Here is a 23,551-nt window from a genome sequence, read left to right as displayed (position 1 = left end):
TTTAGTTTAATTTTTTAAGGTATTTTGGCAGTTAGAGAAGAGTATGTTCATTATAAGAAAAATTCAAGCATTACTGAAATAACAAGAATAGATCTTCTCTGATCTTCTCCTCCAAAGATAATCACTATCCCCAGGTACACATTTCACCAGTTTCTTCATATATAAAAACACATCATCACTATCATTCATATAGTATACTTTTGGCAACTTAAAAAAAATCATCACAGATCATTTAAAAAAAATTTTTTTTCTCTTAGCAGTATATCTTGAGCCTTTTTCCCTTTTCAGGTACCTTATTCTCTTCAGTAGCTGCATATTTCCTTATATGGCTCTATCACAATTTTATTAAATCATTACCCTATTACAAGACATTTGGTTTGTTTCCTTCTCGATTTTTTTCTCTAACAGATTGTACTTCAGAAGATATCCTGTATGTGCATATTTTGTGCAAATGTGTCTCTAGCATAATTTTACAGAAGTAGAAATGTTGGCAAATGCTAGATCAAAGGATATGGGTATTTGTAGTTTTAAAAGATTATGAAATTGCCCTCAAAGTTTTTGCGTGCACGTGTGTGTGTATTTGCTCTTATATATGCATCCATTCATGGTATATTACTGCCTGTTTTACATATAGTAGCATAGTGGGACATAGGCCTATAAAGGTGGATCAGAGTATCCTCATCATGGAGAACTTTGAATTGCCAGGGAGAGTTACTAAAATTATATTCCTAATAGGAAGCATGAAATTGCATTGCTATAGGCTTATAGTTATGACTTAAGAGATTAATCTGGTGACAGTGTATGGATGGATTGAAAGAATCAGAATTTAGGAACAGAGAGATTTAACTAGAGGATCAGTTATTGCTGAGAAACGAAATCACAAGGCTGTAAATCAGGTTGGGCAGTGCAGTTAGAAAGGAAAAGGACAGTTGTGGGTGATTAATGTACTCAGTGTCCTTAATTTATGTATACACTAAAGCTTTTATCTGTTCTGTAAATTGTATTCCTATAATTCTCACCATCAAAAAGGAATAAAAAATATTACTAAAGCAGAAACCCATTAAAACAATCCTTTATATTTAGGTGCTCCTAATACTGCAGAATTAAGGATTTGTCGTGTAAACAAGAACTGTGGAAGTGTCAGAGGTGGTGATGAAATATTTCTACTATGTGATAAAGTTCAGAAAGGTATTCATTTATTTGTTTCATTGAATTTAGAATAGACAGATCTTCCTTGGCTTACAGTGGGGTTATACTATCATAAATTCACTGTAAATTGAAAATAATCTTAAATCGAAAATGCAGTTAATACACCTAACCTGCCAAACACCATAGTTTAGCTTAGTGTACCTTAAACATGCCCGAACACTTACATTAGCCTGCAGTTGGGCAAAATGACCTAACACAAAGCCTACTTGTAATAAAGTGTTGAATATCTCATGTGATTTATTGAAAACTGTACTGAAAGTGAAAATCAGAACAGTTGTGATATATGTTGTTTACCCTCCTGGTCATGTCGCTGACGGGCTTGCTGCCACTGCCCAGCATCTTCAGAGTGTCGTACTGCCTATCGCTAGCCTGGGAAAAAATCAAAATCTGAAATACACTTTCTGCTGAATGCGTATCACTTTCACACCATCATCAAGTCAAAAAATTGTTAAGTGAACCATCATCAGTTGGGGACCATCTGTATTTTAGATTAATAGATGGATTTTGTTTTCCATTGCTATTCCTTTGCTTTTGTATTCACTAGATGACATAGAAGTTCGGTTTGCGTTGAACGATTGGGAAGCAAAAGGTATCTTTTCACAAGCTGATGTACACCGTCAAGTAGCCATTGTTTTTAAGACTCCACCATATTGCAGAGCGATAACAGAACCAGTGACAGTAAAAATGCAGTTGCGGAGACCTTCTGACCAGGAAGTTAGTGAATCTATGGATTTTAGATATCTGCCAGATGAAAAAGGTATGACTTCTTGGTGGTCATGTTTTATGTATTTCTTAAGTTAGTTCTCCTAATAACATTTTCTTGTAAGATACATTTGGATACAGTTAGGTTTATTCATAATTTACATTTTATTTCCTAGAAGTTTTTTTTTTTTAAGATTTTTTTTTTTTTTTTAGTTTATTTGACAGAGACACAGCAAGCAAGAGAGGGAACACAAGCAGGGGGAGTGGGGAGAGGGAGAAGCAGGCTTCCCGCTGAGCAGGGAGCCCAATGTGGGACTCGATCCCAGGGCCCTGGGACCATGACCTGAGCCGAAGGCAGACGCTTAACGACTGAGTCACCCAGGCGCCCCTATTTTCTGGAAGTTTTCAGTTGATTTTTTTTTTATCGATTGGTCCTTCTGCTCTTTGCCTCTCTTTCTTTGGAAAGGAATCTAGAATAATTTCAGAGTATCTGAACTGTTTATCAAAATGTATTGTATATTTGAGATTCTGTTTTTGTACTTATTGTGCCCTTTTTAAGATGGAAAGCTTGCCACTCAGAGTGGTCTCCATTTTGGTTTGGTCCTTATCTGCCTTTATTGCATTAGTTGACATTGTTGACTTATAGGTGTTATAAGAAAACAAGATGAGTATTATACCCTTTCCGACTGACTTGGGACACATTCTGCAACACTTACTAAATCCATATTACATACATTTGTTTAAAGCACCTTATGGGAATAAAACGCCTATTTATTTGTTAAAGGAGAAGCAGCATAAACCTGTGATGATTTCCTGGTTTCTTTTTAACCAGATACTTATGGCAATAAAGCAAAGAAACAAAAAACAACTCTACTTTTCCAGAAACTGTGGCAAGACTGTGGTAAGATTATTTTGGATTGATTTGTATTTAAATAGATTTTGGGTTTTTTGCTTTATTCAGTTTTCTAAATTTTAACTGATGTTCTTTTTTAAATTGCATTTAATAATGGAAAAACTTTATCACAGCAGTTAATTTTCCTGAAAGACCTAGACCTGGTACCCTAGTATCAACTGGAGAAGGAAGATTCATCAAAAAAGGTATTTTATCCTATAGAGTATTCCTTATGGTCAAAAGACCAATGCTTTGCCCAATATATTAGAATTCCATTCTTAGGAATGAAAACTGCTTCTTCACTGTTTTCCAACTTTTTTCATGCTTTGAATGTTAAATGAATTGATCTCCACTTCTTAAGGTCCTATTGGAAACTATGATTATGTTTTTGGGATTTATTGTTTGAGAAATTACATTTGTTCGTATGGTGGTAATTTTATTTAATTACAGTGTATCATGGAAGAAATGGTTTGGATCTGGCCAGTTGCCTATCTTTAAAAATAAAGCTTAACTGGAACACAGCCATGCTCATTTGATTAGATACTGTCTATGGCTGCTTTTTTTGCACTATAGTGGCAGAATTGTGTAGGTCCAACAGAGGCTGTATGGCCCACAGACCGTAAAATATTTGGCCCTTTACAGAAAAAAAAAAGCTGTGAACCTCTGGTTTAAATCACTGAACCAGGGTTATGTAACCAGAAGTCTTTTCTTCCCCTTACATTCTTAAATCTGTGCTTTTTCCTGGTTTAGCATGTACAGCAGTCATATACTATATAAATAAATACAGAACCCTTAATTTTTTTCTGACTGGGAATTTTGTAGTACCTTAGAATTATCTTTTCTTTGTTTTTTTTTTTTTTAGAGAGATGGGGAGAGACAGAGAGAGGGGAGGGGCAGAGGGAGAGAGAGAATCTTAAGCAGGCTCCATGCCCAGCAGGGAATCTGACTCAAGGCTCGATTTCACAACCCCAAGGTTAGGACCCAAGCTGAAATCAAGAGTTAAACGCTTAGCCAGCTGAGCCACCCAGGTGCCCCTAGAGTTATATCTTAATATATCTTAGCAAGTTATGTGTATTTTTCAATCATCCCTAATGAGCATTTCTTCTATCCCTCTATTTTCTCCTAAAAGTAGTGAATATGAAATGATTTTGGCTATTTAGATTCCCATTAACTGAAATTCCGATTTTTTTAAAAAATTGCTTTATTTTTTAAGTAATCTTTACGGCCAACCTGGATCTCAAACTCATGACCCCGAGATCAGGATTTCCAACTGAGCCAGCCAGGCATCCCTGAAATTCTGATTTATTTTTCACTTTATAGAGCCTCAGAAGCTAAATTTTCATATTTAACTAGAATGAAGCTATCTATGCCAAAATAACTTACCAAATTATTTTATAGGTATTTGTAAAACAGTAAGTGTTACAGAATTTAGCTTTTTGGACTCTTATAATAATTTTGGTGCTATTTAATATTTTTCTCTAAAATGTTACATCAATTTGCTTGGAAATTTTTTTTATTAGTGTGTTTATGCAAGTTTAATTTAGAGATAATGTTTTTTATACTTTTATTTCAGTTTATAAAAATACATTTTCCTCTCCACAGAATCAAACTTTTCTCATGGTGCAGTTTTGACAGAAATGCCCAGGACGTCCGGTGTTTCAAGTCAAGCGGATTCCTACTATTCCTCACCTGTGTCCATCTCAAATGCACTGTCACATCATACTTCACCCATACCTTCGATGGTGTCTCAGGCTTCTTCCAGCTGGTCGTCAGGGGCCCACCCCACCTCGCGCACAGTCAGTACGAATCCACTGAGTGATTTTTCAACAGGGACACTTTCCTCTAATCCACAAGGTATCTCGCCATATCTGGAAATGCCTCTTGAGCGTGATTTGAATGCCTCTAATGCTTGTATTTATAACAATTCGAATGACATAGGCAGAATGGAAGCACCATCCATGTCACCAGCTGATTTATATGGTATTTCTGATGGCAACATGCTGCCGAATTGCCCTATGAATATGATAACACCTAGTAATGACAGCATGAGGGAGACTGATAATCCGAGACTTGTGAGCATGAATCTCGAAAACCCCTCATGTAATTCAGTGTTAGACCCGAGAGACTTGAGACAGCTCCATCAGATGTCCTCTCCCAGCATGCCGGCAGCCGCTGGCTCCAGTACGGCTGCGTTTGTTCCTCAGCCGGAGGCATTTGAGAGATCTGACTTCAACTGCACAGATAACAGTATGATAAATGAGGCAGGACCATCAAACGGTACTAATCCAGACAGTCATGGTTTTGTTCATAGTCAGTATTCTAGTATTGGCGCTATGCAGAATGAGCAATTAGGTGACTCATTTGCATTTGATTTTTTTCAGGGTAACTTGTAAAACTTAAATGGTTGTTTGGGTATATTGAATTCAAAGCTGGAAAGTATCATACAGGGGAAATTCTGAAATAGAAATTTAAAAACTGTTTCTTCTTTTTGAAACATGTGACCCCATAACTGTGTGCCATGGAACTACTGTCTTTAGAGTCCTACCCCATTTTCCCAGTACAGAATGAGGAGAAAATGAGAGCAAGGCTCCAGTTCTTCAAAATACACTTTTTTAGACTTCTTTTATATTGTATTAATGTATTCTTAGTTAAATGAATTAACTGATATTTGCTTTTAAGCAAATTTAAGGTAAAACCTGTAATGACTGTGTCATTAGAAAAATGATTTCCTTATTATTTTTGAGACCCATAGGCCAAGGTGACCCCTAAGGGGTTTTCTGAGGCTTCTTGGAGTTTCTTAGATTTATATATAAGTCAAGAATCTTTAAAATCTTTAAGAATCTAACTTGGCAGGGGACACCTGGGTGGCTCAGCCAGTGAAGTGTCTGCCTTCGGCTCTGGTCATGATCCCAGGGACCCTGGGATCCGGCTGCATCAGGCTCCCTGCCCAGCGGGGAGTCTGCCTCTCCCTCTCCCTTCCCCACCCCTACTCGTGTGCACCTGCATGCTCTCTCTCTCAAAGTCTTAAAAAAAAAAATCTAACTTGGACAGAAGAGAGTGAAGTGAGCTTTCAAGGAAGGGGAAGTTCTCTACATTTTGGACCATTTTAAATACCTACCTTTAAATCGCTTGTGAGTTTAGCTTTACACCCACATCTTTAAGGTGAAGAAGTTTCCTTAGGCCTGTCTTTTTTCTTGTGTTTCCTCACTCACTCTGATCTCGTCCAATTTCGTGCTCTTTGTTCGTAAATTTTATCCCTAGCTTAGACCTATCCTCTGACCTCCATACTTGGAGCTTACACATGTATGTAAAACTACTTATTTGACATCTCTACTTAGAAACCTAATTAATGAACAAAAATCCAGCTCAGACTCAACATATCCAAAACTGAGTTCTTGATCTTCCTCCTTGTGCCCTATAGTCTCTTCTCTCCAAAGTAGCCAGAATGATTATTTTTAAAACAAGTCAAATTGTATCATTCATCTGCTCAAAACCATTCAGTGGCTCCCCATTCCCACTCACAGTAAAGACCAAAGTCCTTAAAATTGGCAGGCTCATACTTCATCTCCTATCTCATCTCTTACTGTTTTCTTCTCCTCATTCAGCTCCAGGCACTCTGCCCTCATAGTCTCTCTTCAAAAACACCAAGTATATCCGTGCCTCAGACTCTTTGTACTTGGTGTCCCCTCTGCCTTGACTATTTTTCTCTCAGATACATGCATAGCTCACTTCTTAACATCCTTCAGATTCACTCAACTGTCACTGATCAAGGCCTTCCTCGAGTCTATACACATCAGCACTCCATGTCCTCTTTCCTTTCTGTTGGTCCATAGCACTTACCAGGATCTGACCTTTACTAAGCATTTATTTTTTACTTTTATTTTTTTCCCTATACTGGGATATAAGCTTCACAAAGGTAAAAATTTTTGTGTTTTGTTTGTTGAATCCTCAGTTTGTAGAAGAGGGTCTGCCTCATTATTAAGCATTCGGTAAATATTTATTGAATGTTCAAAGTACTACTAGTAGAACTTTGTTTTTTTTGAAAGAAAGAACAGCTTTAATTAGATATTTATGATTTTTATAATGTGACATTGGGTTTATGTCAGAATCATGCACCTTCAGGTCAAAGGATTAATAATGGTAATCCAAACCATCTGAAAGCAAAGTAATCCCAGCAGCAAAATGATGGTAGAATTTAGGCAGTAATCTTAGTTGTGATGGAATTGTCATGATGCTAAGTAACTGACTTATTGAAGACTTACTCTATTTTACAAATAGAACCTGCCACAAATGTTAAGCATGTTCTGAGCTAGAAACAGTGTGTCATTTCATTTACACAGTGTCCAACCAAACCAGTAAGTTTACTGGAACAATCAAAATGGGAAATGTATGAATATCATGTAAATAAAAATTCTGAGTTGAATGATACTGGGAAATGGGAAGGAGAGCAAGATAAGACTTGGGGTTAGAATAGTCTAGGAAGCAGAAGAAGAAAAAGGTTAAAGACACCTAAGTACCATTAATAATTCTCAGAAATTATGATTTAAAAATGAAACATTTGTTATATAATTTTAAAAACCGTAAGCATAGGGCGCCTGGGTGGCTCAGTCGTTAAGCGTCTGCCTTCGGCTCAGGTCATGATCTCAAGGTCCTGGGATCGAGCCCCACATTGGGCTCCCTGCTCAGTGGAAAGCCTGCTTCTCCCTCTCCCACTTCCCCTGCTTGTGTTCCCTCTCTCGCTGTGTCTCTCTCTGTTAAATAAATAAAATCTTTAAAAAAAAAAACAAAAAACCATAAGCATATAACATACTTTAGAAGAACTTACCAGGGAGAATAAAAAACTTGGAAGGCATCATTTCTTTTCTGTTCAAAATATGAATGAACCCAGGATATCTCCAGATAGTGGTTGATAGGTGGTGAGCTTTTTTTTAAAAAAATACAGAATCCTATAATTTTGTATTAATTAGCACTGGCCAGCTTAAACACAGACTGTTAGAATATCTAACTGGATTTTTGTTCATTAAATAAGCAACTGACTTGTCTTTCAGGGTTGTTTTGTCCAGCCCTTCCCCATGTAAGCTGAATTAAGGTACTGCTACATCTGTGTTTAGAGTATTTCCAATGGATTTTTTCATTTTTCAGGTACTACTTACTGATCATAGAATTTATTTTATAACATAAAAAGAATATGGCAACCTATTTCTCATCTATCTCTAAATATATTTACGTTTTCACAGTTTCCAAGGAAAAAGTGCCCCTCTGCCTTTCTACACTCTACTCGCACCCTGGGCCCTGCTCTCTCCCATCTTGTTTCTGTATCCTCACATCACCATTTAGTGGTGGTTTTCTTTGTATAACTGTGATAAACGTCTTCTCTAGCCTTAAAAAAAAGGAAACAACAATCTTTCCTACTACCTTCATGTTCCTTCCTTCACATCCAGACTCAGGAAATGCTTTCAGCTTCAATTTCCTCAGCTCCCAGTCATTCTTTGGCTTATTAATCTTTCACCTCCTACTGTTTTCTTTTTCTTTTTTCTTTTTTTTGAGAGAGAGAGGCACGGGGGCGGGTGGTAGGCGTGTGTACTCTCGAGGGTGGGAGGAAGAGCAGAGAGAGAGAGGGAGAGAGAGAATATTAAGCAGGCTGCATGCCCAGTCAGAGTCTGACCCAGGAGGGTTCATCTCACGACCCCAAGATCATGACCTGAGCCGAAATCAAGAGTCAGACATTTAACCGACTGAGCCACCCAGGTGCTCCCTCTGTTTTCTTATGATATTCTGGGAAAAGTGACCAGAGACACTTTCCTTGTCAAATCTAGTGTCTTTTTATCAGTCCTTACTCTGCCTGACCTATCCATAACCTTCTTTCCTATTGGCTACTCCCTTCTTGGATACTCCTCCAAGCTTTCTGTGGTAGATAAGATTCCTCTCTGAGGTTGACTTTTTTCTAGAATCTCAACCCCAGCCCTCATTTGGTGCTATTTTTTTCCCCTGTGATGACCTCATCAGTGCCCAGTTTCAGCTTTCTCTCACGCTACCCAAATGCCTTTATAAACTGCCTCCCCCTTTTGCATTCTCTCCTTTCATTAATGGCATTACCATTTACCCTGCCACACAAGATACTAATTGGAACGTTGAATCATGTTTTATTCCTTTTCTCCTTTACTGTCCTACTTAGTTATCAAGTCTTTTAAATTCTGCCTCATAAAAATGTCTTGCATTAGTCCCTCCTTCATTCCTAGTGCTTCCTTAGTATAGGCCTTCATTCCTTTTCCCCCACAAGAATCTTCAGTATGCTCTGGTTAAAAATAATACCACATTATCCTTAAACCCTATAACAAGCTGGCATTCCTTGAAAACTCTCTCAGGCTGCCAGGCCTTCATGCCTTTACCATGTTATCCACTCTGCCTCTGTTCTTTATGCCCTTGCCAATCTACTTACTCCTCAAAACCACTATTCTGATTTCTGTCATCAGAACCTGCTATCATAATGGTCTTTTAAATTGGTAACTGGGTTTCTCTAACAGCTGGGCTGTCAGTTTTTAACCTAATGTTTCAGGAAAAAAAAAATGAGACTGTCCATGTTAAGAGAGGCTTGGAATTGGTGATCCAGGCTGCCCAGTACCACCAAATAATTTGTTATATCATACATTGATATACTAGGGGATTAAAGAAATTGCCATGTGATGTTAAATAGCATGGAGAAATGGAAAGAATACAGTTTTTTTTTTTTTTAAGATTTTTATTTATTTATTTGGCAGAGAGAGCGCAAGCTGGGGGAGCGGCAGGAAGGGAGAGGGATAAGGAGGCTTCCCGCTGAGCAGGGAGCCCGATGCGGGGCTCGATCTCAGAACCCTGAGATCATGACCTGAGCCAAAGGCAGACGCTTAACCCACTGAGCCACTCAGGCGCCCAAGAATAGGGATTTTTTTTTGTCAGGACATCTGGGTTGAATCTTCAGCTCTGCCACATACTCGTTATGCAATATCTAACAAACCATGCCTTTTGTGGGCCTCTCTTCAGATATAAAATGCAGATAATACCCTGCTTACCTACCTCACAAGATGTGTTGTATTAAATAAAGTGATGCATAAGAAACTGTAAATAGTATAGTGCTAATCAAATATTAATAAATATGTGTGTAATCCTGTGGCCCTGATTAATCTCTAAGCCCAGAAACTCCTTCTGATACATGGCAGAGTGAGAAAAATCGCTATGGATTAGATTTAGTAAGAACCCTGAGATGGGTTTCTCTTTAGAGTGGCTGTCTGTTTTGTCCAGATCTGAAGGCCCTTCTTTTGGCCTTACTCTTTTCAGAACCAGTTTCTATTATATAGCAAAGATAAGGTCATTTAATGACTTCAGTTCTGAAGTTCTAGGACCCTTAATTTCTTTGCCAAAGTTGATTATGAATTGGTAGTGAGACTGTCTTCCTAAAAGGGAACCTCATCATAGCTAATAAAGTTGCCACTGAAGGATTTCTGATCTGTTTAGTTTTCAGGGGTTGAGTATGAAAGGGGCAAAATTAGGATGCTTTTGGTATCACATAGAATAAAAAATATCATGCTGTTTAACATTATAAGCCCAGGAGTGGGCAACTAATCAGAGATAAATGTGTGGTTTGTCTATATCCAATTTTATGCCTTTGTCTAAGACTCAGTCAAATTAATAGTTTAACTAATACATCTTAGAATTTAAAGCACAAACTTAAAATCGGTGAATAAGACTGAATCTCAAAAGTAATTATAACTTTTTTCATGCATACAAAAGTAGAGATCAAAAAGCCCCCATTGTGTCCCACTGCCATCACTAATAAACAAAACACAGATGAAATGTTTAAACAATTATTTCTTCTAAAGATTTTCTAAGTATTTTTCTATTTTAAATGTCTATGGCTTTAGGAAAAAATACCACCTGCTAGTAATGACCTATTTAAAGAGGGTAGAATTTATCATTTGTCACTTATCACTTGTTTCCAAAACTTCAGTTTACTACTGGACTTCTCAAAAATTTAAAGAATTTTAAAATTTTCATTAAACACCTATGTGTGAGTAGTAATACACAATAATTAGTAAATAATGTTGGTGCTTCAGTAAATCGAGTTTTCAGAGATATCAGCAGAGTAAATAAAATAAAAGTTTTTGATAAAAGTAAACATCTTACCTATTTTTCTTCTTTATTATCTAATCAAAACAGTATAGCTTTGCCTAAAATGTAGTAAGAAATAGGTAAGATGGAGTATTTGGGGATCTGTGTCTAGAAGTCTCTCAGGAGGCTTCATTGGGGTCATGGTTCAGACCAGATGAACCCTTCAGAGATGACTTATGTTTTAAAAGAATGTACTGAAAAATACTGTTAACTGATGAATTCAGAACCCTACAGAATGGCACTGTCCTGTTTTTTACTGTGCTAAGTATTTTTATATGCTTCTTAGTAACTATAATAAATTTAGAGGTACTGAAAAAAGTTTTTTTAAAGTTCTCAAATTATTTAATGTTAAATGTGTTAAAAGGATGCAATCATTTGTAAAGTGTCAAAATCCTTTTTGTTGTACATAATATTTTATTACCTTTGTAATATCTTTGTTTACAGTGATTTTTTTTTGTGTGGTAATATAATAAATGGAAAAACTAAAATTCTTAAAATTTTGTTGTGATTTGACTTTAAAAATATTGGTGAGATTTTGTTATTTATAGCATCTTCCTTGGGAAAGGTAGTTTGGTTGCTTAGAAACATGCATTTTTATGGAAAGCTATAGCTGAATATACCTGAATATGTAACTGTCCTTTGAAATTATAATTTTTGTAGAGTACTAAAATGCATTTTTAAAAGGTTTTCATTTTCTGCCTTCCTGATTTATTTCCTGCCTGTCTCCCTTCCTGTATAATTCAGGACAAATGTCATTCGCTTATTCTGAGCTTATTCTGAGGTAGGTACTGCCACAGAGGGCGAAGGTGGGGCCCAGTGTGGGATACAGGGTGAAGCCTGAGGAGAACATTTGAGGGTAGTAGTATGGAGAGGACTGTCAGGGATCTGGAATAAGGATGCAGCAAGAGGTTTTTATGAGGGGGACTGATCTACAAGTAAATATATTAAGGCTAATGGGAGCCAGATTTTGTCAGAGAAAGGTATTACAAATAAAAAAGGGAGAAAACTAGAATAAGGTTGGAATTGGAAGTACTGGTACACAACTCCCAATTTTCAATATATGTAAAGAAACATACTGTGTGTGTGTGTGTGCACGTGTGTGTGCGTGCGTTTGCATTTGTTAGTAACAAATTATAACCTATCGAACAAAATAGGAACCCACAAATCCACAAGAAGGGAAAGTTCTACTTTTCAGTGGAATGCTAACCAACAAATGTAAAAGAAATGGTGGAATTAGATCAGTTTTTGACAAATCTTCAGTAAATGCTAAAACTAGTGGATGAATGTTTGATGGTCTCCTTACAAGATACGTATTAATTAAAGGGAAAAAGAATACAAGTAGAGGAGCTTGGCAGACACAACCTTCATTAACTGATTAAAATCCAGTCATCAGTAACTGCACAAATCAAAATTGTATGACACCTGATAAGATGCAAGAAGTTAGTATCTCTTACGTGGTATTCTTGCTAGAAAGGTACAGCCTGAATCTAATAATAAGGAAATACCAGGCAAACCCAAATTGAAGAGTAATCTACAAAATAACTGACCTGAAACCTTCAAAAATGTTAAAATAATGAAAGCCAAGGAAAGATGAACTGTTTCAGATTGGTGGAGACTATAAAGAGACATAACAGTTATGTGCAAAGGGTGATCCCCTGCCTGTGGAAGTCCCTGTTGGGACAGCTGGTGTGAGACTTGAGTGGGCTCTGTGGATTACATGGTTGTAATATCCATGTTAACTTCCTGAATTGATAGTTCTATTGTGGCGAAGTAGAAGAATGTCCTTGTTTGTAGAAATTATACGCTAAAGTATTCAGGGTGATGGAACATCACCGGCTCAATGGTTTGGGGGAGTGGAGGTCCTTTGTACTTCCTGCAGCTTTCCTATAAGTTTGAAATTATTTCAAGATGAAAAAAATTAAATGAATATCATAAAAACAGTATTTTCCATAATAAAAAAAATACCATTAAAAAAAAAGATGGGGCTTGAACTCTACCCTGAGATCAAGACCTGAGCTGAGATCAAAAGTCAGACATTTACCTGACTGAGCCACCCAGGCACCAAAAGGGCACCAGTTTTAAAAATCAGAAAACTGTGCATCAAAGTTCATTCTTTTATATGGGCTTAAAAATCAAGAATAAAGCTTCAAAAGAAAAGATCAGCCTAAGTAAGATGTTTTTCTCTTTAGAAATGGAAATTTAACTTCTAAGTTTATTTCATATAACTTGTTAATGTAACCAGTTATCTTACTTGCTTACTTGGTAAATTCTTCCCTTCCTTCCTTCCTCTCCATCCTTTCCTTATTTCTAACTTTTCCAGGTATTCAGAGTTGAGTTGATGTTTTTCCTAAACTAAATCACAGACTATATTTGGGACAAAGAAATACTAAGAAGTAAAAAAGGGCCCTTTCTCTAAGTGTTATTAGATTTAACTAGAATTTAAATAAAATTTTGAAAAAAAAAGCTATGAATGGATATTAAGGAGGTCAGTTGTTATGATGAGCACTGGATGTTTTTTGTTAAGTGATGAATCACTAAATTCTACTCCTGAAACCAATATTACACTATATGTTACTAGAATTTAAATAAAAATTTGAAAAGAAAAAAAATTAAAAAATAAAGCCATGAGAAGAGATCACAAAACTAATTTTAAAATAATTTTATATCGGCAAAAGTGAACCTATAGTACTTTCATTAATGTTCCCAGTTCTTGCATAAAACAGACCTACACTGATTTTTAACAACCTGTGTCTCATAATATATGAACATATGGAATAAGTAAAGTATATACAGCTAATGTTTACTTTTTGCTTGAAATTTTGCATAATGTCAGGAATAGAAATTTAAGAAATAGAAATCTTCTATTAAGGAGGTTCTTAATTTTTCCATTTTGCAGATTCCACTAAATTCAAAGCTGTGCTAAAAAGAAACATGCAAAAGACTATCTCCCAAATTATTTAAATCTTTTTTGTAGCAAAACTTCCCCAGAAACAGAGAAACATTCACACAAAAGTTCTTACCTGTTTATCAGAAGTTTATTTCTATTATCCCTTTCTTATTTTCTGGCATTGAAAATAGTGAAACAATTATTTGCTAGTATTCACATATGAAACTTCTTCATGTCAATTAAATAATTTTCCTGATTTCTAAAATGAATAATACATCTTGGTATCTATGAAGTATGTTTAATGAAGAGATGGGAAACAATCATCCAATACTATCCAAGTCACATGTGTTCTAAAATAAGCTCTCAGATAGTTGAATCAGGGTGATAGAAATTACTACTTAAATCAAATTTTAATGAGATTGCTGAAACGTTTCTCTTAATGACCCATCTATTTTCTTTAGGTTTAGCTTATTTCATTTTTCCTTCTTCATAGTACCAACTGATGATTAATTTATTAACAAATGGTAATCATGGAAGTTCATATGAAATATACTTGGGCTATTTTTTGGCAAGCTCCTTGATTTGGTTTCTAAATTCCAAAAGTCATTTCTGATGGTTAGTGCATTTGTTTATTTTAATTATTATTATTTTTGGGTTAGTGCATTTAAATGACATTCTCAGGTGCCTCCTTCACACAGTGGGTGCTCAATAACAAGAGTTATTAAGAAAGGAGCCTAGAGACCAGGAAACTTCAGTTTTAGCCCCTGATATGGAAGTAAAATTTTAGATAAATCATTTAACTTTCATTCTTTGGTTTCATATTTATAAAATGGAAACGATAATATCCTATCCACTTGATGAAGATGTTTGAAATTGGATAATATATTGAAGCACTCTGGTATAATAGCAGATTGTTTAGCAATCTTAATTTTTCAAAATCTTATCCCTGGGTTTGAAGTTACTGAAGGCACTTGTGTCTCCTTATTTAAAAGATTTATGGAAGTCTCTTAACAGGGTATGCCTCAATTCCTAAGGTTTCACTTTCCCTCCCCAGGAAACATACTGATATTTTTAAGTCGTCAAAATAGTAACTTGAAGTCATTAAGATTTGTGACAGATTATACAAAAAGTACTTCTGTGGGTAATAGCTTGATTAAAACTTACTGGGAAAAATATTAATGATGTTAGATTTGCATTTGATATCTTAGAACATTATAGGATACTGTGCTGTATAAATCTAGCTATAACTTTTATCAAGATCATTTTTAAAATTTAGAACATGATTTTGAAGGTGGTATGTCTTGTGGAGGGAAATTTTGCTAAAAGAAATTATAGCTTCTCAGATTATCAGAGAACATATCCTGTTTGTGTACTTCTCTAAATGAAAGAATTAAGAGAATGTTTTCATTATTCATAGTCTGGCATGTAGGGGTTGGAGAGGGAACAAGAAAAATCGTAAGACATCCTTAGAACATTTAACACAAAATATACACATACATAGATCCTGAGATGTTACAACAAATTTTAAAATACATAGATCAACATGATCCAAATGGTTTCCAAGACACTGTAATGGTGAGTAAAGACCCATTATACAGTGTATGCTGAATGGAGGTCCACATCATGCCACGAAAACCCTACTCTGTGTGTCCAAATTTGAAAGCTAGTCATCCAGAGCAGGGGGCCAGTCAACATCTACAGACTAGAAGGAAGAAAACAAGACATGAAAACATATTAATGTTCCAGTAAGCATTTGCTGGTAATGCTGCATAAACTTAATAGTTTTAATATAAGGCAGCAGCAGAAGCTTCATTTGAAGAAAAGTCATTGAATACCACAATTCAACAGTCTAAAATCCATAACTAGGCCTTGAGATTCTTGGGCCCAAGGTCTGTTTCTGAATTCACAGAGTATTTGGTTACTCAGCCAGTTAAATTAATTGTACCTTTGGCCAATAAGAGACTAGGGTACATCTAAATTTTGTAAATGTTATTTATGGGTAAAGAAAGAAATTCAGGGAGCAACACCAACTTTCCCTCAGAAGTCTCAGCAACTTTTATTCTTCAGATCATTTTCATTTTCCCATCTTGAATTTAACAAGCACTCAAGTAGTCTATTCACTTACAGTGTTATTTGTAACTTAGCAACCAAATGAGAAATAAATGAGTATGAAAGAACTAGAAAAGGATAAATGATCATTGTGTATCATTTCAGAATTTTTGTTTCTTTTAAAATCAGTTTATCTCTACTCACTTGGTTTGGCTCTTCTAGAACAAAACCTTGATTTAAGTCATAATGAAATTACAGTAGCAGACTATTTTTTTTCTCCACATAAAACAATCATGTCCTAGGCTTTAGAAGTAGTTTAACTACCCTAGAGGGCCTAATTTGAGAAGTTTAAAAAAGTCCACTGTGCCCATGTCTTGTTACGGGTTTTTTTGAGCCTTAAATTTTAAAACCCAAAATGCTTTACCACAAGTGATTTTTTAAATTAATCTATGAGTCACTGCCAGAATCAGAAAAATTTTATTAGAAAAGCCCAAATAACTATTGTGTGTGTACATGTGTATCTTTTAGAAATCCCAAGAAGATATTTTGGTTCTATTTCAGAACATGGCCACATACTGAACACCCATATATAAGCTAATGGGTTGTTTCTCATGCCTGAAAACTAAACATTGCAGGTCACATAGTCTTGTATGTGTTGAAAGCAGGGGAGGTTTAAAAAGCCCTACAGGTGATTCCCGATGGACAGACAGGGATGAGGAACATTGGCCCGTGACTCTTGACATTCCTAAGTTGTTCTGAGAATTAAGATCAAAGAAGATGAATGCAGGTGAGATTTTCTTTAACAGAAGGTTGTCTTCCTCAAAATAACAGTCCCTCTGAGAAGGCTCCCTGCAACCTTGAAAGTGCTGTCGGTGGCCGTACTGCAGGAGCTGTATGAAATCTCGCTGAAAGCACTCACGAGAATCACCAGTAAGCTGATAATGCTCCAGTGATATGTGATCACCATAGCTGTCTGCACACGAGGCAACTATACCCACTTCTTTTGATAACTGATATTAATCCCAAGTGCAAAATGCTAGTCTCCTAATATTTTTTTTGGCTGGTAGGGAGGCACGGGAGAGGGACCCCATTCTTCATCAGGTATTTGTCAAGGAGCACAGTTGTGACTCAGTACCTTTCTGATGCTCAAATGAGAAAATATATTTATGGAGAACTGCCGGAAGGACCTATTCAGTCCACTCTTATAAATACTTAAGAATTTAACCTTGTTTCAATTCAGACTCTAAGAGCAGAAAATTTGTACCACATCATAGGGGTCCCTTATACAACTGCTTTTATTAATAACCACTGGCTCATCCCATTTTCTATACCTGTCCTGAATGTATGTTTCTGAGTAGTCTGCCTTAAATTTTTTATAAAACAAAATAGGTATGGGAATGAACTCTGTGGAGTCCAAAGGACATATGAAGGGCTCTTAAGTTTCATTTCCTTGCTCCATTTAAGGGTTTAAGACCTCATGCCCCATGTAAATTAGCTATATATTTGCAAGGATCATAAATGAGATCTTGTATTTTTTAAAAAGATAAAAATTCCAAAGACAGTCCCTCCCTGCAATACAATGCTACTGTGAGATTTTGACCATTTTCAAATACCTGTTAAGGTGAATAGAGATAGATACCTATTTGGCTTAATGCCCACCCCCCTCCCCCAAAAGCATAACCTTGGCTGAATTCAATGTACAAATGGGAACTTCCACAATAAAATGGTTTACCTCAACATCCAGCTCAAGAATGTCTGCAGTCACATTCATTAGAGAGCCAATGTTCGGCTTGGTTCTCCCAAAGTCTCCATGCACAAACTCTTTAATGTAGCTGGGGTTTGTTTAAGGAAACAATGGAGATAGCTATGCAGCACTAACTGTTTGGTGAGATTTGATAGGTGAAAGGGAAATGACAGACAAAAGCAGAAATGTTACAAGGGAGAGGTTATTTCTGAGCTGTGACCCACGATGTGTATCTTAGAAAATAAGCTTTGGCAAACTGGTTCCTACCAGCCTGGCAGCTAACAGCAGGACTTGGCATCTGTGTTTACATCAAACTTCCCAAAAGTCATGACTTTCTTTTTTCTCTAGCTCATCTCCAAGTGCCAAGGTTTGGATATGGATTTTTTTTTAAATTTTTTTTTTTTTAAGATTTTTAACTCACTAGAATTTAAGTAAAAAATTGAAATACAAAAGATCTTTTTTTAAATTTTTAAGTAATCTCTACATCCAACGTGGGGCTCAAACCCACAACCCGAGATCAAAAGTCCCACGCTCCACTGCCTGAACCAACCAGGCGACCCTGGATATGGATTTTTAAAATGAACTGTACTTCAATGCTAACCAAAACAAAACAAAACAACCTTCGCTATTTTTTCTTTGCCACAAATTCCATTTTGTCATCTTTTTGGTCCCATTTTTCAATGATGGCAGCTAACATCTGCCAGAAGATAGGTTTCCACAGGGTCACACGATGATGGCTTTCCTGGTAATGTGACCCAGTGACACAATAGCAGTAGGATGGGAGGGACAATGAAAATATTAATTTAGGGGCGCCTGGGTGGCTCAGTCGTTAAGCGTCTGCCTTCGGCTCAGGTCATGATCCCAGGGTCCTGGGGTCGAGCCCACATCTGGCTCCCTGTTTGGCGGGGAGTCTGCTTCTCCCTCCCCCACTCCCCCTGTTTGTGTTCCCTCTCTCGCTGCCTCTCTCTCTCTGTCAAATAAATACATAAAATCTTTAAAAAAAAAAATATTAATTTAGTCGCTGATAAAGGCTCTTCAGAAGGATTATCAAAGGACCCAAGTTTTAGCTGTTTGCAACTTTTACATGGTTAACAAGAGAATTAAGTCTTTTGAAAGGGGCGATTTCATGTTTCCTTCATAAGGTCTTCAAATTTTGATGTCAATGGCCAATCCTAGAATTACTTATTAAGATTACATTAACTTTCCTTACATAGGACTCTACTACAGCCTTGAAAATAGTTATCTGAGAGACATAATTTTGCTAGCATTCAGTAAAAACTCATTCAGCATTATGTTGTGTTCTATAAACTGGCACTTAGTATAAAAATTTAATATAATTTTAATAGGAAAAATAAGTTTATTCTCAGATGATAAATAAAAAACTTACACCATGAATATGCTGATATTATGTCCTCCTCACTTTCTGAAAGTGTATTCACTCTACTTTCACCAAATGTTTTAACTCAAGCTTAAGACATGTATCTAGTAACTGCCTTCTTTGCTGAACTCATACTTACTCAACAATTATCTTTTTCTTTCGAGAATGCTACTTCTGAGTAGCAACGATGAGGGGAGATGACCAAAAAGCCCCAGAACAACCAGTTAAAAGGCCCAGAATTCTTATTCATATCCAGAAGGATGAGGTGTACGTCAAATGAACTAGTTCAGCATACCGAGCAATATATGTGAAAAATTCGCATACTTCTGTGTATAACCACATGGTATCTAAAGTTTTAGCAGACGGTTTTTCTTGGCTAAGCCCGTTAAGTAACATATACATGCCTGGTCCTAAGAATGTTTTAATAAGATTGAAAAGATTAGTTTCTTCAAAAGACCACTGCATTTCACCTTAGCACTCTAAAATAAAAGCTGGAATTAGGTAAAAAGATTTTTTAAAAATCTGTGATTTCTTTGAAATTCCATCCACATTCCATCTATAGTAGGCACATATATTCCAAACAACAAAGCTATAAAGGTCTGCCCACTGTGGTCTAAACAGATCATCCCTTGATCCGAACTAAAAATGTAAGAGATTTTAAGAGTAAATAACATCTACCTATTTCAGCTTAGCAAATCCTGGTCACTTCTGGGATAGGATGGGGTGGAGTGGTGTCGGGTTGGGGAGGAAGAGAGAGGAGGTTGATGGAAAAGGAGAAACAGACTACAGCAACATGGTGTGAATGCTACTTGGGGATTAAAATGACATTTTTTGCCTTATACCCATAAATATATCATTAGTTTTATATTAGGTATCTTACCACTTCATGCTATTGGATCACTACATAATATAAAACCAAGAAACAAACAAATATTAGGAGCACTTTTGAAAAATAAACTAGAGCTAGGACTCTGGCAACTCCCTGATGTATTTTAACTAACAACTCAGAACGGATACAAAACCACACAAAACAGGGTACCATATGAATAAGTGATCATTTTTGGACTATTCTCTTGTTTTGGGCCAGTGGCCAAATAAAGTGAAGACCAGTATGAAAGTAGGGCCACTCCCATCTACTATCAGTGTTTAGTGATTTGGGGCAAATGCTCAAAATGCTGAAAGAACCCAAGTGTGGTTATGAAAATGTGACTTGCAGAATGTATAAAGACACAAATCAATAAATGAATCAATCAGAACTGTTTCCTGAGTACTTACTAGGTAGGCAGAATTGTGTGACACACTATTTGAAAGTTCACACTCTACCGGCTGCCGCCTCGCGGTTTAAAATGTCATTTTGAAAGATACAAATTAGATGGGAACCCTCCCCCCCCCCCAAAAAAAAGGACTCTTCCCCAACCTAATCCTTACCCTAATTGTTCCTGGATCAAGTTGCACCTATTTTCTAGGGCAGCGTGAACTCTTCCGACAGGGTTAGAGGATTGCTATGCGGAAGGCGAAAGGATACGTTCCAGCTTGAGTCTTCAGATAGAGGTGGAAATGATGTTCATCCACATAGCATGTCTCCATGGAGTGAATGATGCGAGTTCTCACAGCCAGGGGCCTCCGGTGAAGGACCCGCAGAGGTGTTTTCTGGTCGATCTTTAAGTCCTAGAGGAGGATGTGTTACACAACCATGGAGTCAGCTTTGCTGCCCAGGAAGCCTGTCTCAACACCTCCTCTGTCATCCTTGGCCCACCACAGATGTTTTCTTCGGAGGACCTCATCTATCACTGTCAGGGTAGATACTAATACTATAATAAATTGTATGCCCTAAGGTTCAGGCTCTGTGGAACTTTTCATAACCTCGTCCACAGTTACTCACTTACTGGGTCCCAGTATGCCATTTTTAAAAAAGGCTTTGAAGTAAATGATCCCCAAGGTCTCTTTTGCTCTAATATTTAATCAATTAATTGAATTGAGCAGGACCCTGGAGTTCTAGTCTGTTCTTTACTTTAACAGAGCTCTTCTAGAAGACCTATTCTTACCCACCCAGGCCCACCCCCCAGCAACCCAACAGATGATCTAACAGAGCTGAGGTGAGAAATGGCTATTTGCAGAAGGTGAGACCTCAGCATCACTGGTGTGTACGGGCAGTGTGCATGTTTTAAGGACAACCATACACCTACGTACAAGGTTATTTTGTTGTTGTTGTATGAAAAGATATATCTGGAAAATTAACAGTTGCATCACTGTTCAGGGTAGTGTTTCAATATAATAATTACAAAGAAGTGTGTGCAATAAACCAGGACCTCTCAGTATTTGTAAGCCCAGTTCAAATTACTTGAGAATAATAATACTGCATGCCTTTTTTACAATTCAGATTTTTTTTTAGGGGCACGGGCTTGTTTTTCTTATAATTAGAGATTTCCTTTTGTCACAAGATATAAATCAAGAAATAGAGATTAATATTGTAGAAGGTCAACTAATTCCAAGTTTTAAAAATAGATACTGGGCATAACGAGAAATGTAGGTTCATAAGAACTTTGAATCTTCTGCCATTTCTTGTTGGAACAACTCCTTCCTAATTTACATGATTTGGGAGTGCCTGAAGCCATGCTAAGAAGAGAAGGATTTCTGTCTGGTCTCCCCTCTATCAAGTTCTCCACCAAGAAAGAAAGAGCAAGTTCTGACAAAGACTATACTGGAAATGGTGTGACTGTTTTGATCATAGCAGTGAGTCAATGGCCCCTCCTAATTCATGGGTTTTATGATTCTCTAATGCTTTGATTTTAGAAGCACTTTGTTCTGCTGAGATAGGCTGTCTCCATAAGGTTTGACATTTCTCCGGCCAAAAAGACAAAAAAAGGACAAGGCTGAACTGTTAAGGAATCTGTACAGATATGGCCTCCACTGTAGAATACAGAAATAGCTGGCTTCAAATGAATGACCAAGGAGTGCTCTTCTCCCTGTTTCCTTTCTTGCTACTCACTCCCAGGACTGCAAACCATGAACTAGTCAATGGAAGTACTAACTGAGCTGGTAGACCCACCACTGGACTTCCAACATAACGCTTGATCACCACACACTCCTGTGTGTGTTTTGTGTCTGCTTGCTTTCAGTAGACGAAAGGAAACCATTTACTCTAACAACGCACTCTGCTGGCCCCATTCTGCTGAATTTTCAGAAACACATATACATATACACAAAAGGTTTTTTTTTCCTTAGAAGTAGGTTGCCCTTAAAAAAGAAGAGACACGTAGTAAATTTGAAGTGACTTTCTCAAAATGGGACAGTAACTCAGTTTTTGTATTTTTGATGACAATAGGAATATTTGAAAATAGTCTTAACCCAACACAAAAAATTATTAGAAGTCAGCTAGTCCCATCAGTCTATTTGGGCTGTGAACCATTAAAAGAGACCCTTTCACTGCTTACTCTGTACCTCCAAAAATCATCTTTCAGCATTATTCAGCATTATTTCTGAATTAGCTCTGAATATAGCTACCTCCAGATGATAAATCTATTTTTTTTTAAGTAGGCTCCACACCCAATGTGGGGCTTGAACTCATGACCCCAAGATCAAGAGTCACATGCTCTACCAACTGAGCCATCCAGGTGCCCCTGAATCTATTTTTAAAATGAGTTAATTTTCCCCCCAGCATTCTGAATGACTTGTACACCTGATGGAAAAGAGGTTTAGAAATTTGTTTTGCGGGGCGCCTGGGTGGCTCAGTCGTCAAGCGTCTGCCTTCAGCTCAGGTCATGATCTCAGGGTCCTGGGATTGAGCCCCACATCAGGCCCCCTGCTTGGCGGGAAGCCTGCTTCTCCCTCTCCCACTCCCTCTGCTTGTGTTCCCTCTCTTGCTGTGTCTCTCTCTGTCAAATAAATAAAGTCTTTTAAAAAAAAATTTTTGTTTTGTAATCTTAAAGATACCTGTCTAGAGTTAAACTATCATCCTAAAGGCCCCAGATAATGGGCCAAAAGCCAATAGCTTTTGATACAAAATCACAGAACCTGAAACCTGGAGGCCCTCTGGGGGTGATCTAGTCCACCCCCAGGGTTAGAGATGAACTTGTCTAAGCCGGTGAATGACTCCTATGCTTTCACCAAGACACTTATACTATAAACATGATTCTGCACTTCACTTTCTTTCTCATAACGTCATGGGTGTTTCTGTAAGTCATAGCTGTAGACCTACCTCTATCCTTTTTTCCAACGATTTTAGGTATATATACATACAATAACATAAATTAAACGGGATCACATGCTGTTTTAGTTTTTTTTTTTTTTAAATAGCTTTATAAGATGCCAGCTTGTTCTTCCCTTTCCTTTTTGAAGGAAATTCACTTTGTTCCTAGTTGTGCTGTTGATTTTGCCGCTTTGAATAAAGTAAACATCTTTGTGCACATATACTTATGCAATGGAGTTTTATTTCTTCCGGATAGATTACCAGTAGTAAAAGTGTTGGGTAGAAGACCAGTATATTTTTAATTTTTACAGTCATCATTACGTTGTTTTCCAAAAAGGCTAATAAACACTTTATAT

At 36.9% G+C, this 23,551-nt stretch overlaps 2 protein-coding genes across 5 annotated transcripts in view; one reads left to right on the top strand and one right to left on the bottom strand.

Moving 5' to 3' along the window:
* The window catches only part of REL (REL proto-oncogene, NF-kB subunit), a 38,454-nt gene extending 27,009 nt beyond the window's left edge, over positions 1-11,445 (top strand). Inside the window, exons 6-10 of one of the 2 annotated variants that reach the window (XM_036077012.2) lie at positions 1,084-1,188; positions 1,754-1,966; positions 2,744-2,812; positions 2,941-3,009; positions 4,406-11,445. In XM_036077012.2, the coding sequence (XP_035932905.2) occupies positions 1,084-1,188; positions 1,754-1,966; positions 2,744-2,812; positions 2,941-3,009; positions 4,406-5,196 (1,247 nt within the window). In that variant the 3' untranslated portion in view covers positions 5,197-11,445. Of the gene's footprint in view, positions 1-1,083; positions 1,189-1,753; positions 1,967-2,743; positions 2,813-2,937; positions 3,010-4,405 lie in introns of both variants that reach the window. The other variant, XM_036077013.2, reaches the window with a different exon arrangement.
* A 2,516-nt stretch (positions 11,446-13,961) lies between these two features.
* PUS10 (pseudouridine synthase 10) overlaps positions 13,962-23,551 on the bottom strand; it is a 67,920-nt gene continuing 58,330 nt past the window's right edge. For 2 of the 3 annotated variants that reach the window (XM_036077014.2, XM_036077015.2), the window contains exons 16-18: positions 20,532-20,674; positions 17,617-17,716; positions 13,962-15,537 (exon numbers count right to left, since the gene is read on the bottom strand). In XM_036077014.2, the coding sequence (XP_035932907.1) occupies positions 15,499-15,537; positions 17,617-17,716; positions 20,532-20,674 (282 nt within the window). In that variant the 3' untranslated portion in view covers positions 13,962-15,498. Of the gene's footprint in view, positions 15,538-17,616; positions 17,717-20,434; positions 20,675-23,551 lie in introns of all 3 variants that reach the window. The other variant, XR_004912437.2, reaches the window with a different exon arrangement.

The sequence above is a fragment of the Halichoerus grypus genome, chromosome 10, assembly GCF_964656455.1.
Source record: "Halichoerus grypus chromosome 10, mHalGry1.hap1.1, whole genome shotgun sequence".
NCBI lineage: Eukaryota > Metazoa > Chordata > Mammalia > Carnivora > Phocidae > Halichoerus > Halichoerus grypus.
The sequence above is the reverse complement of the archived record's forward strand: the minus strand, read 5'-3'. Positions and strand labels throughout refer to the sequence as shown.